The 17419-nt window shown below is 47.8% G+C and overlaps 2 protein-coding genes across 2 annotated transcripts; both read left to right on the forward strand.

Annotated features, from left to right (window-relative positions):
• Positions 1 to 3651: 3651 nt before the first annotated feature.
• LAJ45_05208 (uncharacterized protein) lies at positions 3652 to 9908 on the forward strand (the record flags this gene model as incomplete). Its single annotated transcript, XM_046114780.1, has 2 exons — positions 3652 to 4027; positions 4090 to 4130. The coding sequence occupies 2 exons, from the start codon at positions 3652 to 3654 to the stop codon at positions 4128 to 4130; spliced, it is 417 nt and encodes a 138-aa protein (XP_045971817.1).
• Positions 9909 to 14701: 4793 nt separating this feature from the next.
• Positions 14702 to 15205, forward strand: LAJ45_05209 (uncharacterized protein; the record flags this gene model as incomplete). The annotated part of the gene is made up of 1 exon (XM_046114781.1): positions 14702 to 15205. One exon carries the CDS (start codon positions 14702 to 14704, stop codon positions 15203 to 15205), a length of 504 nt encoding a protein of 167 aa, XP_045971818.1.
• Between the last annotated feature and the right edge of the window lie 2214 nt (positions 15206 to 17419).

Consider the following 17419-nt stretch of genomic DNA (forward strand, 5'->3'; position numbering starts at 1 on the left):
CTCATTGAGCATGATGGAATAGCTTGGCTATCCCATCTTATCGGCAATGTTACGCAGGTTTTTATCTACCATCTACACTCAGATATCGATTATTATTTATTTTTTTCATTCCTATTTTATTTTTTCTACCTTCCTTCCTTCTTTCGATGCTTGAAATTAAGTCTTCAAGATGCGACGGGGGTTGCCAGGGAAGCTACATAGCATAGGGTAGATCTATTACTTCAGCAGTGCGAGTTGACGGCGGACAGCATATCTCCATATATACTTATATCGGTTCGTTTAAAACAAAATAAAGCAGGTTTTCATTTTACCTTTTTTACCTTTTTTAATCATAATATACTGCAAACCGGGGAAAATAAAAACGGATTATCATCAATCAACCAATATAATTGCCATGGCGGCCCCCCTCAGCCCCAGCCTTGAAAGCGAGAAATAACGTAATGAGATTCAGATATTTCGAAACCTTGGGCAGCTCAGCTTTTGGTGTTGCAGATCATTGATGTTTCGCAGTACCACCACCCCATTACCATCACCGGTCACCCACCATCAATGTCACCGAGACCACCGACCGGCCTGTACACACAGAGGTATTTACGCCGCAGCCGTATATAGCGTACCGGTGAGCTGGTAAAGGATGGTGGAGGATCAGTAGCAGATTTATAAAAAAATATATAAAAAAATATATAAAAAATAAAAAATAAAAAATAACTCTAATTTACTGTGCGCACCAAAAAAAAAAAAATTGAATTATAATTATTATTTTCCTCAAAACAATATGCTTCGACGCACCACGGTCATTTCTGTTTTTGTTTTAATGGACATTACATGAAGGAAGGGGAGGAAAAGGCTCGCGCGGCCTTCTACTCTCTCTCCTCGTAGATAACTGTACGACAGCAGGAGCAGCAGCATGAGCAGGCGTCTGTTGAGTGAGGATTAATATGCCATCACGATGGAATAAAACACTCAATTGCGGCGGTAGTACTGAAAGGAGTACGTTTTGCTTTGCCTTTGCAGAGAGCGCGCGTGGTGGTTAAGCATATCAAATCAGCATTCCCGCGTTTTCCATGTGGAAACTTAAAGAAAGAATCCAAGACAAAAAAGCCCTCCTTGATCTCTTCTCTTCCAAAAAAAAAACGATTTTTTCTGGTGTTTGATCCTTATGAGATGAAATTTATCTGTATCCCAAGGCTGCACACACAAGACAAGTCCGTTTTGTCGCCCAAGTTGAAGCGAGACCTGCGTGCAGATGTGTTTAAGGCAACTCACCACTTCTGGACTATCACATCACAAGGAGGGAAGGTACCAAGAGGCCAGGGGAGGCGCAGGTAAATGTAGAATACCTCCTATGTAGCATGGCATAGCATAACATACCTAGCAGTAGCGGCAGTAGGTACATAACCACGGTTAATTAAACAATTGGGGGGATTTTTTTTCCCCAAGAAAGGCTTTGTAATTTAATTAGGGGACGCTGCGGTCATGGAAGTACTACTACTTTGATAAATTAACTAACCCACACACCACTTACCACCATCACATACCGACCCTCATAATGCAGGCTGCAGTGTAACTTGTTTCTCGCCATGGTTACGGGTTACGCAGAGTTTGGTGCAAAAGGGAGAGAGTGAGAGGAAAGGGAAAAGAAAAGAGAAGATCCTTTCCTTTTTTCCCCTTCTCACAAATTTTGCGGAGCGTTCCATTAATAACCCCAGCAGCCGCATCAGCAAGCAGCACGCACTGGTCGAAGGCAGACAGACATGCAGAGAGCAAGAGAGAAAAGGGAAAAGCAAAAAGGAAAAAGGAACACCCCTTAATTGAACACTTTTCTTCGTTCTAAGGTGCTTCGACCTGTGTAGTAAACGGCTGGCCTGAGACAATTGGACAAAGGCATTGGTTGCTGTCCAGGGCATTGGAATGTAATTGTGCGTACATATCATACTCTATAGAAGTCAATGATCAGTTGATATTTCGCAAGCAACCTCCCCTCCTAACCAATGAGTGATGGCCAAGCAAGCGGGATCCGGGAGTACTACCTAGGTAGAATATGCTACCAATGTAACAAAAAAAGTGTTTTCCCTACCCTCAACGTCTCGTTTCGACGCGACGTGCAGCGCAGCTAGGTATCCCATCCCAAGCCGGTACATACCTACAATATGCAGTTTCATCCTTCCCTTCCCCACAAAAAAAACAAAATAACAAAAAAATTTGAAGCGTGGAGAAGGAGATAGAAACCGTCGTACCTATACCCTTGGAGCGGCCGCACTCTCTCTCCCTTTCTGTCTCTTTAGAGTACCCATAGCCATAGTGCATATTACATACCTACCGCTCGGTACACACAGGTATGTATGTGTATGTAGCAAAAAGCCAAACATAACATATAGCCTACCTCCCTAGCTATCCTCACACAAACCCGCGTGGACTCCCGGCAAAGCATCTCGGGAAGGGATTTTTTTTGATGCGGCTTTGCGGGCACCTTCACTGATTCGCACGCAGCGTCCGCTCTTGCAGCGGGGGCATTGGCCCCATGCGTCCTATACGATGGGGTAATTGATATACCTACATCTCTAGTAAGGGTGACAAAGCCAACCTTCGTCTCGTATGTCTTGAGTTCTTTTTTCTCACGCAATTAGTTGATTATAAATCTTTACTATCTTGAGATGACTATTTTTTTTTCTCTTCCCGGGGAGTGGGTCCGCGGTATGTCAGAAAACGATATATGGGGAATTAAACAAAACCCCAGACGATGTATGTGTATGTGTTGTATGTATGTACATAGGTAGGTACTATGCCTAATTTCAATTTCCCGGTAACGTAAGGTATGTAAGTTGAATGACCGTAGAGATCGTAATGTACGAGCCCGTACGAGTGAGAGCAGCAGAGGCAGAGTGAGATAGGGTGAGTGAGAGAGTGAATGAGGCTACATTACATACATGTACGTATGTAGTTGTCCTTGATTTTCTCATCAATTGATTTTTTTTTTGGTACGTACGACATTGAACGCTATCTGTCCGTATGTAGGGATGGAGATCATTTCAATCTCAGCCTGGAGAACGAGAACAAGTGCAGGCAGAAGGAACATTCGGTAATCGTGATAGTCCACAAGCTTCAAATCGTATCGTGGACGTTGTGGCGCAGTCTTGGCAGAAGCACGGATTGAGACACGGGTCAGCAAATTGAGGTCACAGCATATCTGGCACTAGCATAGCATTGTATACAAGGGATTTTCCCCTGGGCTTATCCCTTCTTCGTTATCAAGAATCAAGACAATCATCCATCATCATAATCACAGATCACGAATCAGCCTGAAAACGTGGTGACCCCGACGTGATGATCTAAATCAAGAGACCCCTCCAGTTCACACATTTTTTTCCTTTTTTTTTTGACGAGCAAGAACACGAGCCATACCGAGCAAGGAACGAGCCCACCTCACGAGCCATAAAGCAAAAAAAAAAAAAAAAGAGCCACCAAAGACCCTCCCGTGCATCAAGAAAAGCAAAAAAAATTTCCACGAAATTGCTTTTCCGAGTGCAAACGCCAAAAAAAAAAGGGGAGCAAACGACGAAGAGCAAAATTCCGTCACCACCTGGTAACCGTACCAGGCATCGAGCCAGAGAGACCATAAAAAACCTCCAGAGAATCACTCAAAGTAGGCCTATGACCCCCGGCGGCAGCAACACAGACCGAAGCAACCCAGAGAAGAGCTCTACAAAATCTATCACCCCAGGACTACCTCCCTTCGTCGAAAGCGTCTTGAATAGTCAAGATAGGCCCATCATCATGGAATCCATCCCCGTACGCAGTTTCCGTGGCAAGACGGGCGAGAATATCAACGTGTTTCTCGCTGATCTCGAAGTCCACTATATGCCCAAAGATGAGTGCTACATCACCCAAGCACAAAAGAACGCAGCCAAACTCGCCCTGCTCCGCAGCAAGCTTAAGGGTAGAGCTTCGACATTTGTTCTACGTCAACCCCCCGCGATTAGTGGATCCTGGGAAGAATTGATTGCAGTTCTCAAAAAGAAGTACGACCGTACCCACCACAGCATCAATAACAAACGGAGGAACGAAGACAAGCTCCTAAACCTTCGACAGGGCAGCCTTTCCCTAAAGAGGTACATCAAGAAGACCACTAAGATTGCCGAACAGCTTTCCTCCAGGTGGGACGAAACAGCAGCCAAGCGGTTCGTGCTGGGCATCAAGAGGAGCAACCATCGGCTCCACATGTACGGCATCGGCAACCTAGGTGAGACATTCACGCTAGCGGAGGCAATCAACGCCGCGCGCATCACTGAGCAGGCCGGACGCAAGCAAAAGAAAAAGAAGGGCGATAAGTCAGATGACTCGAGCACTTCGTCATCGAGCAGCAGCAGCAGTAGCGAGAGCAGCGGCGATGACAGCGACAGCAGCAGCAGTTCATCCTCGTCAGGCGAATCCAAGAAACGCAAGAGGGCGAAGAAGAAAAAAAACCAGAAGAGCAAGAAGAACAGCAAGACCCCCGCGGTCGACGAGGACGAGTTCTCAAGGCTGTTCAAGAAAATGATGACGAAGGAGAAGAACGAGAATGCGGTTAGTCTAGCCTCCGAAGTCGAAGCCTACGCGATGCAAAGGCAGGGACCACCACGTTACAATGACAGACCGCCGGTGAGCAACCAGGCGCCAGGTATGAGCAGACCTCAGTACCCGGGCGGCTATGGGCCGGCGGTTGATCGTCAACAAGCCTTCTCGAGGCAAGGACCCTACCTAGTGCGCAGGCACAGCGTACAAGGAGACACTAGGTCACCTAGTGTCTGTTATAGGTGCGGAGAGCACGGCCACTATAGCGCCGACTGCACCAATCCCCCGCTCCCTCGCGAAGAACAGTATCGAGTTCGGCAAAAGGCCGAAGAAGAGCTGGCAGAACGAATCCTAGCAAAATACAGAAATCAGGGTGAACAGGCACCACAATCAAACGATGCGAGAGTTATCGCTCCGCAGGGTCCAGCGGGGGTGCATGGAGTGGAAGTAGTCAGGAGCAAAGGGAAGGGGGAGGACATGCAGGTCCCAGAATCGAGCCTGATTGAATGGTTCGAGGCAGATGCGGATGCAGTAGAGAAGAGGGGGAAGGATGAAGCGTTTGGGAGATGGACCAGGGATGGGCCCCCTGCTGGACGCAGGAGGGTAACGGTGGAAAGCGAGAGCGAAGAGGAGCCGTCGCAAGCGCGCGGAAATAAAGAAGCGGCAAAGGCGAGTGGGTCCAGACAAGCGCCAGAGGATTCAGATACCGACGCGTACAATGCGCCCACCAAGAAGACTACCAAGCCCAAAGCCCCGAAAGCCCCAATACAGAGGCCACCCATCAGGATGATGAAAGGGCAAATCGCTGAGGATGTGGTCGCAAGACTTCGCGACACACCCGTTGAGGGATTGACCTGGGGAAAACTGTTTGAGCTCGCACCACTAGCCAGAAGAGAGGTGGCGAAAGGGCTCGTACAGGAGAGAATTCCTCGCGCCAGCAAGGGAAAAGAACCAGAGCAAACGCACTCAGTAGATGAATCCCTAGCGGTAGAGACCGTTAAGAGGAGAGCTCGAGCTGATGCGGGACCTGTTCTGAACTTCTACACCCACGGAAACATTAAGGTGGGAGGAAAAGGCCACTACTCCATAAAGAGAATTTTAGTAGACGCGGGGTCGGTGGTCAACCTAATGCCAGAGGCGGTTGCCAATGCAATGGGGCTGACGAGGATCGAAAGCCGAGGCATCAGCGTCAAAACTGCCGACGGGAGCATCGCACCCATTAATTCAGCGGTGGTAATCGACCTTGAGATCGCGGGGGTAACCGCATCAGTCCCGTGCTACCTAATGCCGGGACCAAAGAAACCTAGCTACGCCATCCTCCTTAGCAGGAGGTGGCTAAGACAGTGTCAGGCCAGGGGCGATTACAGGACGGACACCTACATCATAAAAGACAGGGCCGGAAAAGAATATGTAGTCCCTGCCAGCAAAGGCAATGATGAGAGAACGCCGCAGGTCGTCTTACAACCTGAAGCCATTGCCGCCGATGTCGACGATGAGGTTAGAGAAGAGTTAGAAGGAGGTGAGGAGTTGATGATGGAGATCGTTGCTCAGATTGTGCAGCAAACTGAACAGCAAGAAAGGGAAGACGGAGATGATCGAGGCACAGGACCCGAGTGGGATGGGGCTGAAGAAAATTTGAGGAGACAAGGGGTGGCTTTAAAAGCCAGCCGCTGCTAAGTGCCCGGGCGGCTAGCAGCGGGATAGAGCACGAGCCCGGAGGAGAGGTGGAGTGTGAGTGTGTGGAGGCGGGAGAGAAGGGGAAAGGGTGTGAGGTGGTGAGGGTCGACCTCGAGGAGCCCGACCCGTGGGAATGCTTCCAAATTGAAGGCGCTACGAAGCAGGCGCCCCCAGTGAGTGAGGTGCGGGTGGCGGAAGGAGAAAGAGAATTAGACCCCGATCCCAGAACTGTCAAAGATTACGATGGCACCATATATGAATTAATCAATGAAGACGATCGAGTGTACGGCATTAACACAACTGGCTACCCCACTAAAGAAAGGCCGGCAGTGTATCGAAGAAATGTTGACGCTCATAGTAGCAACGAAACCATCGAAGAATGGCACAGAAGAAGCAAGATACAGATTGGAGAGGCGGCAGTAGGGGAGGAAAGGGAGAAGGCAGCGCGCCTGTTGTACACGTGGAGGGACATCTTTGGAGATGACCTCGGGAGTGTACCAGAGTGCAAGTTGGCGGTCCATTACATACCGACCTACCCTGGGTCAGTTCCCCATAAAGCAGCTAACCCTCTTTACACCGCAGAAGAGGTAAACTGGATGCGCGAGAACCTACCAAAGATGTGCGAATCAGGAATCCTAACATTCTCCAACTCGCAATGGTCCAGCCGCCCGAAATTCGTGAGAAGAAAGACAGGCACCCTACGGATGGTGCACGTATTCTGCAAGTTAAATCAGGCTACAATCAAATTTAAGACCCCCATGAAACGAATCGAGCCAATCATACACAACCTCATGCAAAGCAAGTTTAGTTGCTACTGGCAGGCAGATGCCTCCGTAGGATACTGGGGCTTACCACTCGCTCGAGAGCACGCGTACAAGACAGCCTTCAACACGCCCTTCGGACAATTCTGTTATCTCCGAATGGGAATGGGACTTTCGGGAGCCGCCCACACGTACGCCCGCATGAAAGACATCCTTACTGGACCAGTACCGGCTCCCGGGGCGGAGGCGGGCATAGCGGGCTCGTGGGAAGATGGCGCATTTGACTATTTCATGGATGACGACTACGGCGCGAACACCTCATTCGAAAGTCAGTATGAATTTCTGCATAAGAAATACTTCCCTAGGATTGCCTGGTCGGGACTAAAGCTAAACCCAAATAAGAGCTGTTTCTGGACTACTACCTTAAAGCTATTGGGCTTCGCGGGTAGCGGAAAGGGAGGTCTGCGGCCTTCAATAGATAAGATCGCCGCCATACGCGACTACCCGACACCACGAGATGTAGCGGAGGTAGAAAGGTTCCTACATATCAGCACCTACCTGAGACAATGGATACCGGGAAGGGCCGAGCACTCCAAGATCATCAAAACGGCGATCCTGTGCAACCTAAACAGCCGAGGAGCCAGGCGGGAATTAATACTAAACTGGCGCAAAGAACATGAAATGTCATTCAATCACATCAAAAAAAGCATCATGGAGAACGTAGTATGGGGAGGTGACCCACTGATGCAATACCACCTCGCCACTGACGCTTCGGATCATGGACACGGTGGTGTCCTATTTCAACTAGCGGGTCTACCCGCGGGTACCACAGCAGGCCCAAGACACCGTGAAAATGAACGCATAATCATGTTCATATCAAAACCCTTCGCGCCTGCGGAAACGCGATATCATACCACCGAGCGTGAGGCACTAGCCGTGGTAAGAGCGCTAGTCGAGGTGCGATGGCTAGTACTTGGGTCACCGTTCCCGGTAAAAATCTATACGGACCACCAAGCCCTGCTATCAGTACTTAAAGGAGACGAGGCCAAAGGAAGAATCGTTAGGTGGCAAATGACCCTATCGGAATTCGACCTCGCGATGCACCACATACCGGGTAACCAAAATATACTGGCTGATGGTATGTCAAGACTTCGAACCAGACACGAGTGCGCGGCGTCAAAAGCGGGAAGTGAAGATGAGACGGAGGCGGAGATAGAAGTGGGGAAGAAGGGAGCGAGGGAAAGGGCGGAGGCGAAAAAAAAAAAGGGGGCGGGGTGGAGAGCAGAGTCAACAAAGATAGCGGAAGGGTCAGAGGACATTTTAGAGGTCGCAGTGGTAGAGGTAGACAGGGAGAGGTGGAGAGAGTGGCTGGAAGATGAGTGGTATGGTATGATCGTTGAGTATAAGCTATCCGGGGAAGCTCCAATAACCAAAATAACGGAGAAGATGAACGCCGTCGACGTTACAGAAGCAGAACTCTCGAAATGGAAAAGACGCCTGAAACAGCAATCCACGCGGTTCATAGTGGTGGAAGGAGAAGGTCAAAACTCTCCGCGAGGGCTACTCTATAAAGAAAGAAATGGTGATACGGCGATATGCGTGAGAAAGGAAGGGGTCACACACATTCTAACATGGGCCCACGACGTGCATGGACATTTTGCGGAAGCAATCACCCTCAAGAACTTAATCGGGCAGTACTACTGGCCGACCAGACACAGAGACGCAGCGTACTATTGCCGATCCTGCGACCCGTGCCAAAGGGTTGGTCCCCTAAGACCCTCACAAAACATACTCCCAATATTCCAGCTTCAACCCATGGACCTGTGGGGGATGGACTTCATCGGACCAATATCCCCGGTTTCAAAGGACGGCAAGAGATACATCCTCATCGTAGTCGACTACTTCACACGATACCTATTTACCACAGCCACAGAGAAGGCCGATAGCACAGGTGTATTACACACCCTGATAACCCTATCGAGAAGCGTCGGTTGGCCCAGGGCGATCTATAATGACAATGGGTCACATTTTACCAGCAACGAAGTGCAGCAGCTGCTGACTGCGCACGGGGTAAAACAATACCCAGCGCCAAAATCGCACCCGTCATCGGTAGGATTAGCAGAGAGATACGTTCAGCTCGTCGTGGTAGGGTTGAGAACCTTGATGGCGACATCAGAAGAAAATCGTCTTATCTGGGACCACATTCTCCCAAGCGTCACCCACTCAATCAACACGCGGGTGATCAGGACGCACGGATACACACCTAGTCAGCTCCTATACGGATACAATATCAGACGTACGAGATTAGACGCGACACCGAGAGACCAAATAGCGTCGGCGGTAATAGCGGGATCATTATCGCGCATTAACGGGATGGAAGAAATACCGAAGGGAGAGGCCAGCGATGCCGTACACGCCATAGACGCTGCCGAATCAACGGAGCATTGGGCGTACGAGCAGCGGCTATCCAGGTTGGAAGAGATAAGAGAAGGAGTCAGGGAAAGGATGGTAAAGAAGGGAGAAATAGGCAGAGCGGGAAGACAATGGGAACCCCCGAAGAGCGGAGACTTAGTGATGATGCGGAGATTCCAGGTTGACAGACAGCATGGACGCAAATTCGAAGCCAAATGGGAAGGACCGTATCGCCTAGATAAGATAGCTTGGCACGGACGCACTGGTAGGGTATATGACCTAACCACCGGCGAAGAAGCCCGAGTAAAAAAGGGAGGCCTACGGGAAAGAGTCCACCTTGATGACCTCAAAACGTTTATTCCCAGAGAAGACCGCTGGATAGGATTCACCAATGACCGCAAAGAAGGAGGAAAGCTGAAATTCGTAGGAATGAGCGAGGCCCTAAACAGCATCAAGGAAGAAGGAGCTAGAGAAAAAGGCGGAAGGGCGGTAAGGTTTGGGGTTTGAGGGCAAGAGAGGGAGAAGACACCGAAGGGAACTCGCAAACTGACGTAACGCCGAGAATCATGCGCCGAGAAAGGTTTCGTTTCGTTTCGGGCCTGCGGGCTTCTCGGTATCAAGCTATTCTTAAACCGCGTTGGAGGATTTCTTTTGTTACAGAAGGCATAGTCTAATAAGAGACTATAGGCACGGGGGATTTCCTTTGTAGAATTCATTGCGTATCATTTGGAAAAAAAGGGGGGGGAAGAGGGGGTACTGGCGTTTTATGACTCATTGCTGTGCACGATGGTGGCATTGTTATCCTTTTTTTCTTTCTTGGTTTCGTTTTAAGAAGCAGAAGACGGGGCTAAGCGCTAAGCGCTGAGGACGATGGTTGCAGTCAGGTCTACCTCTTGTGTTTTTTTTGTTGTTGAGGTGTCGATTCGGAGAAGCAAGAAGACAGTAGCTAGAAGTTTGTTGATTAGTTTCAGGGTGGCGCAAGGGTCAAGAGAGGAGGGGGGTTCGTTGTGGCGCAGTCTTGGCAGAAGCACGGATTGAGACACGGGTCAGCAAATTGAGGTCACAGCATATCTGGCACTAGCATAGCATTGTATACAAGGGATTTTCCCCTGGGCTTATCCCTTCTTCGTTATCAAGAATCAAGACAATCATCCATCATCATAATCACAGATCACGAATCAGCCTGAAAACGTCAAAGTATGGGGCGTTCGTACGTGAAGGGACCAAGACCAAGAAAGAAAGAAAAAAACCAAGCTATTCTAAACCCCCCTACCTGCCTAGCTACGTGCTGCTGCTCCTGCGAGATGGGTCGGTCCCATGAACAACCTCTTGCTTGGAAGGCTAGGCTAGTGCGGCCCTTAGCGTACCATACGTAGCACTCCCCTCCGAACCCTGAATTTACCCCAGAGTGGAAAGTGAAGGGAGGATCCGAAGGGGAAGAAAAGCAACTAGCGAGAAAGCTAAAAAATCTTGAGTACGAGTTGAGCAGAGCAGCACAGAGATGTATGTACGGTACGGTAGTGCAAGCCAGCCAGTTGCTGTCCAGTTAGCTAACCCAGCTGTTAGCCAGTTACTCGCCTGCTAGCAACGCCAGCCAGCCAGACAACAGAGCAATGAACGCAAAAAGAAAATCAGCGCAAAGGAAAAAGCAGACAAGTACATACTGACTGCAGTACTATGTAAGCCGGTCGGTCATGGGAATATTGGCTGTGGACCACTCGGCTTCGGCACAGCTATTCTGGTAACCAAACTAAAAGTAATAGGATTTGTAGTCTATGACGAGAGTAGCGTGGTTCCTGGATGGCAATCACTAAATGCGGGGAAGCACTAATAAACGACGCTAACGTAAAAAGGGCATCACCCACTCCAGTCACTCAACCTCGCTCCCTCCTCACCATATGAAAAGGAAGAACGGAAAAAAACACCCTAGAAGAAGCAAAAAACCACACGACACTTGTGTAAGAGAGACTCCTCTCTGAGAGTGCGAAGGAGCGCCATGGCCACCTCAAATGCCGCTAGGACGAGACGAACGCTGCTGCAGCGGTCCTCCATCCATCCATCACTTCAAAACCCCCTAAAGCCTACATACAAGAGTTACATAACCTACCTTGAGTCTGCAGTAGCAGGACCCCAGGCTAGGAAGAACCTGGAGAAAGGGAAGATGAGACACGGGATCTCGCGTACATATGGTCCATGGGGAGTACCAGCAGCCAGCCAGTTGGCGGAGAAAGAACGGGGAAAAAAAATGCAAAAATGCAAATTGAGAAAAATAAATATTAGAAAGAAAAAAAAGAAAAAAAAAGGAGAGACATGCTACATACCAGATACTCAACTTCTGGTAGGTGGTGAGTCGATCTTGGGTAATGGTTTCGCTACATTTTTTCCGTTTATATATTTTGTTCTTTTGAGAAACCTTACACTCACTCAAGAACGAAGGGGAAAAAATCGATAATGCTTGCTTGCGGGAAGTCGCATGACAAGTCTCTCCATACTTAGGGGGAAAGTGCATGGTAAAAGTGTCATATCACTTTGAGAAAAAAAGGCTTACATCCTCGACACTCTCGTGAGATTCAACAATTTCTCAACTAGGACCACTCTCATGTAGATCAATCTGGTACTACAACCTTAACTTGGAAGTCATATAAAGGATGAAAAGGATAAGAACTGTACTCCAAAAGAAAAAAGAAAATAAACCACGGGGATTATTTCTGTTAAAGTGCTCATTTAAACATCAAGAGGAAGGGAACATGGTCCTCCTGGTCCTTTGGACAAGTCATGGGGCAATCAAAACCCGGGGAGCGGAGGTCTAGAAGGAGATAAGTATTGAAATATGTACAAGTCAATGACGCATGTATTCACTTGACTGAATAGGTGATGAAGTAGGTACATCTCGCGCAAGGAACAGTTATGAATACGTACATACTCTGCGAACTACGAACTGTCACTGAACGTCTACAACTCCCATGCCAGTGCTTAACTCCCCTAGGTAATTACGAGTACGTACACTCTCGTGAGAGAAAAAAATAAACATGGGGTCCTCTTGGCTGAGGAGGGTGACGAGCCTCCACAATATGCATGACAATTGACGCAAGCCTGGAAACTCAGCTGACGGTCCAATCATAAAAAAGCGGAGTACTGAAGCAGATGGGGTCCAGGTTAGGACTGTAGGTTAACGTTGAATTATCTATTCTCAATCACTTTTCAGTCTAAGCGCAGCCATGAGCTGTGCCTGTGATATGGCTGACGGTTAGCTAGCTAAACCAGACACGGTTCGTCTCAAGAACAACGCGGGAGCCTCAAATTCAATAACGACTGACAGGCCAAGAAATGATGGCATTGATCAACGGGTGCAAAGCTCACGACCTAGATCTCGCCGCAACAGGAAGCCTCTCTTAATATTGTGGTCCAAGGGCAATTATGTTTCACCGTATGAAGTAAAAATGCAGGGTTCCACCAAGGAAATACTCGCAGTTAGCGACTGAAAAAAAAAGATAGGGGATGTGGACGTCTATGCGCAATCAATATCGTGAATATTCAACACCATGGGCCCTCAGCCTGGGTCTCACGACTACATCCTCGTTTGAGAGATTGTGCCTTTCTTCGGGTTCGGGACAGGAATTCGGCTCATGAGATTAACAGTCTGTTCGCACCTCTCTTCGGTTCGCCACCCGTACCTATCAGTGTCAATCTATGTCTGATTTGGGAACATGATGGGTAGCGGGAAGTGATAGAAGTGTGGAAAAAGCTTTCACGATGGTTACCTACGAGGCTTTGAGCTTCTCTCAGTAGCGAACCGTCTATCTACAATTGCCACCAACCACATGCTACAAAAAAAAGGGCTATGAAACTCCTGTGGGGATTTTTTTTTTATGAGCAGTCGTATGTGATTGGGTGGGTCAGCTGGAGCTTGTGTTTCGTTTTTTACTTTACATAGAAACAATAGTGGCAGAAAATAGAAGTAAAAGGAAATATCGTGAGATAATAGGTGATGCAAGTAAAGTGGATTAACATATGTTTCCACTAGGGTATTACGGCAGGGGCAATGGGTGACCATGTTAGAGAACCCAAAAGAGTAGTACCGTTTAACATGGAGTTCAAGCACGGATTTGGATAGCACGACAGCAGAGAGGTTGATCAAAAGAAAGAGTTGCAGGAACGACACTGAAGCCTAGCTAGCTGATAGGTAACCACTGTCATCCTCTTCAGTTGAACAGCCCGTAACGAGGCGTAAAAAAGCCCGAAGAGAGTCTTTACCCAGGAAAGAGAAAACTCGTTGCGTTTCGTGAGTGGACAGATGTGAGAAATTTGTCCTTTTTTTCCCTTCCTTTTTTTTCCCTCCAATAGATTACATGCCTTCAATAGTACTTTACGGTAGAGTCATGATGGAGGGTGAAAGGACAAAACAATTGGGTGTGTGAGGCGCAACGGGCAGAGCAGAGAGACTGGAGGGAGGTGCCGCACACACGAATGCAGGCCAAATACAAAGTAGAATAGGAAAGAGGTTGTCTCGGAGGGCTGGTGTGGGAACTGGGGCGAATAATTATTTCATTTTTCCAATTTGAGATTATTTATTTATTTTGGGATGAAGGAGGGTTGGAATAAATTAGGAATTGGAAGAATGAAAAAACAGCATGAAAAAACAGATTTTTGTGTTTTGATTTTTTCTGGGGGGGGGGGGACTTGCGCTGCTACTACTGCAGACGACGACGCAGCTGCTGCTGCACAGGGATCGAAGTGGCCTCACCCTCATGCTTGGTGGCCCTGCACTCCTCTACCCACCACACCCTCACACAAAAGCCTAGTACTTTTGCGATGCATCACACCCTCGGCGAGCTAAAGACTTCATTGGTTCACGCCAGACAGGCAGCGATCGTCTCGGATGGTGTGGATCCTGGCAGACCCACTCACTTTACCACCAAAGCACGCAAACCCTCCCCTCACTCGCTCACTGACTCTTTAGTTAGCAGCAACAACCTCACACACTGCCCTGCCTAACCACTCTTTAAATATATGCTGCCAGTCTCCCCCTCCGATCTCGTTCTAACCCCCCTCTCTCACAACACGTTTGGCTTGCCCTTCATTCATCACCATAACTATCCACTATCACTACAAGTCAAATCAATCATCTCGACTACTCTGCCAAAACAACTGAGTTCGTTCCTTCAATTCAAAATCAATCATCAATCCATCGATTCTTCACTCTCGAACATCGTCTCAAATAGCTGAACATCAGCTAAAGTTTATAACAACCAAAAAAAAAAAAAAAACACCTTCGCTACTACTCAATAAACATCACCAAAATGGACTGGTCTCCTGATTACTGTCTCTCTTGCGATCGTGAGATCTCGCAATCTGGTCACGGAGCGTACTGCTCACAATCGTGCCGCCTGGCGGATCTCGAACATGCTTCATGCAATTCCGGCTCATCATCACCTACTACCGCTCCTACAACTTCATGGCAGAACTCTAGCATGAGCACTGGTGCTGGATTCTACCTTCCTCCTCCACTCAACTTCTCTGCGATGTCTGGAAGACAGTCAAGCTCAGCATCCTCATCACCTGCATCAAGAAGCCCAATCTCATCTACTCCTCCTAATCTCTACTCTTCACCATACGCACCAAACAACACTCGTCCTTCTCAGCTTTACACCTCACCATCACGCACCTCATTGTCGTCATTGAACAGCTACAACGGACAGCAGGAACCGGCAGTGCTTTCGGACAAGGTCAAGAGCGAGCTTAGGGATTATGCCAGCTCATTCGACCATGTAAGGGACTGGAAGCGAAGGATGACAGTGGTTTAATTTTGGGGACAAGGAAGAAAGAAAACTTGGGCGGTTGTACGATGGGGAGGAGGCTTTAAGGGTCTCGGCACAAAAAAAAATCATTTCGATTCTTACGAACATATTTTAACTACGGGTTTTGTGGGTGGCATTGTCACATTACATCTCATCTCATCTTTTGCGTACGCTATACCATTCGCATCAGCATTCGAACAATATCTTCTCCTAGCAGTCATCGGTGTCTCACTGCTTTGGGAGTTGGCTGGCATCGAGGGCTGCTTTTCTTTATCTTCATTTCATATCTGCATATTTCGGGGTCTCTTAAAAAGTTTCTATTTTGTCGGTTTTGTGCTTTACGTTCGGGGTTCGGTTTTCTAGGTTGTGTGCGTATGGGAGATTTTGGGGCGTACCTTTTTTTTCCGTTCTATGTCTTAACATGATCTCGGAGAGGTGAACTATTTGGGTCTGCTTTTGCTTTGCAACATCTACACTCTTTACATTTCCTACTCTTTTTTAAGCTATGTTGCAGGGGGAAGGCGTCTGATAGGCCATCTAAGACTTTAATTGGTTTCTTTCTCTTGTTACATACTACGACTTTCGATGTTCAAAGTTTTTATTTCCTATGTTATCGGGTTTGGGGGATGAGAGCTGTTTGAGTACGATTAGGGCGTTGTAACTTCTAGATTTTTTTTTTTACTTTTCTTTTTTCTTTTTTTTGAGGTGATCTCCAATAGCTGAATAGTTAGGCCAATTATATGGCAGGGAAAGGGAAAAAATTAAGTTTGATCACCACACACATTTGCTCCAAATTATTTCTGACTTGCGAAAATTTTTCCAAAAAGTTCCTGCTTACACTCTCTGGCTGGGTTCCTTGCTGGGCTGTGGTATGTGACGTTCGCCGAGATCGAGCGCGGGCTCTGTTTCATCCGGTCGGCGATCCTTCACAACCGGTATCGAACATATTTTTCTGCAGCGGCTCGGTGGTAATGGCAACGAACTTTAAAGTACTGACCTGATATGTTGGTGGGCTATCAGGCAACCTCATACGATGAAAGAGCGGGCAATAAGGTAAGGGTTCTCCGCAAGCGATACTAAATGGAAAGGATCAAATTTTTTCTTTTCTTTTCCCTTCTTCTACCATCGGTCTCTTCGGATGGGCATTGGCGGGTAGGTTCATCCATACATCGTGCGCACATTGTACTGCCTCCTTCGATGTCTAAGGTACCCTACCAAGTGAAGTACCTACGTAGGGTACTACTATAGGTCTGTACATCTACAAATTTTTTATTCTTTTTTTCTTACTCTACTCTTTCCCTTTCCTTTCAGTTGCGCACGTTGCTGGCAGTTCGCTGTCTGATACGTAGGTTAGCCTGCTACTACTAAAAAAGTCACGGCCACGGGAGACAGTCAGTCAATCCTTCCTTGCCAATTGAATTAGCTTTCTAGGATGATTCGACCAGGTATCATTATTGTATCATCAGGAAGTTAGTTAACCACTTCTGTGCCTAGAGTGGCTCTTCCAGGCAGAGGTCCCCAATCCAAGGTTGCGATGCAAATTTCAGATTGATGGTCGGAAGGAAGCGGACGGGAATGCATTGCTGCACCACGTGTATGGGGAGGGGAATTGTGAGTAGCCGGACCCCGAAAATGGAGACGCTTGTATGGTTTTTGAAAGGTCGTACTATGCCTCTTGCCTGCTTAGGTGGCTAGAGTAGCTAGCTAGAGTAAATATTAATATCTCTACTACTACTTACTAGACTAGGCTTGCCCATACAGCAACAACAGTTGTTAATTCTGCACCTGCAAACTCCGATAGAGTACGGCCTAGAACTGTGGTGTACCTACGGATATGCTCCCAGATAGTAAGGATAGCCATGACTCAAATTGAGTTGCTTCCCTTTTTCAACAACCATGGAAAGGATATATTGTGCGCTTTATTTTTCTCTTGGCACCAAGAGTGTGCTGTAGAATACGTACGACTGCGCACGCAATCAATTTCTTGCTTGCCCTGCTCCATACTGTGCTTTTTAAAGTATGTATCATGTAAGATATGTGCATGGAAGGAAACGTCTTGAGTTTTTTTTTTCTGTCTTGGAGAGAACCAAGTCCGGAGTACCATGAAGGTTAAAGCAGGCGTGTTTCACGACCGTAAGGGAAGCCTGGCATTTGCAACAACATCCCATCCGTCAAACCGTACGTACTTGAAGAAACGGCCGGTTGTCCATCCTTCGGATT

The sequence above is a fragment of the Morchella importuna genome, assembly GCF_003444635.1.
Source record: "Morchella importuna strain M04M26 chromosome Unknown Morimp01GS014, whole genome shotgun sequence".
Lineage (NCBI taxonomy): Eukaryota > Fungi > Ascomycota > Pezizomycetes > Pezizales > Morchellaceae > Morchella > Morchella importuna.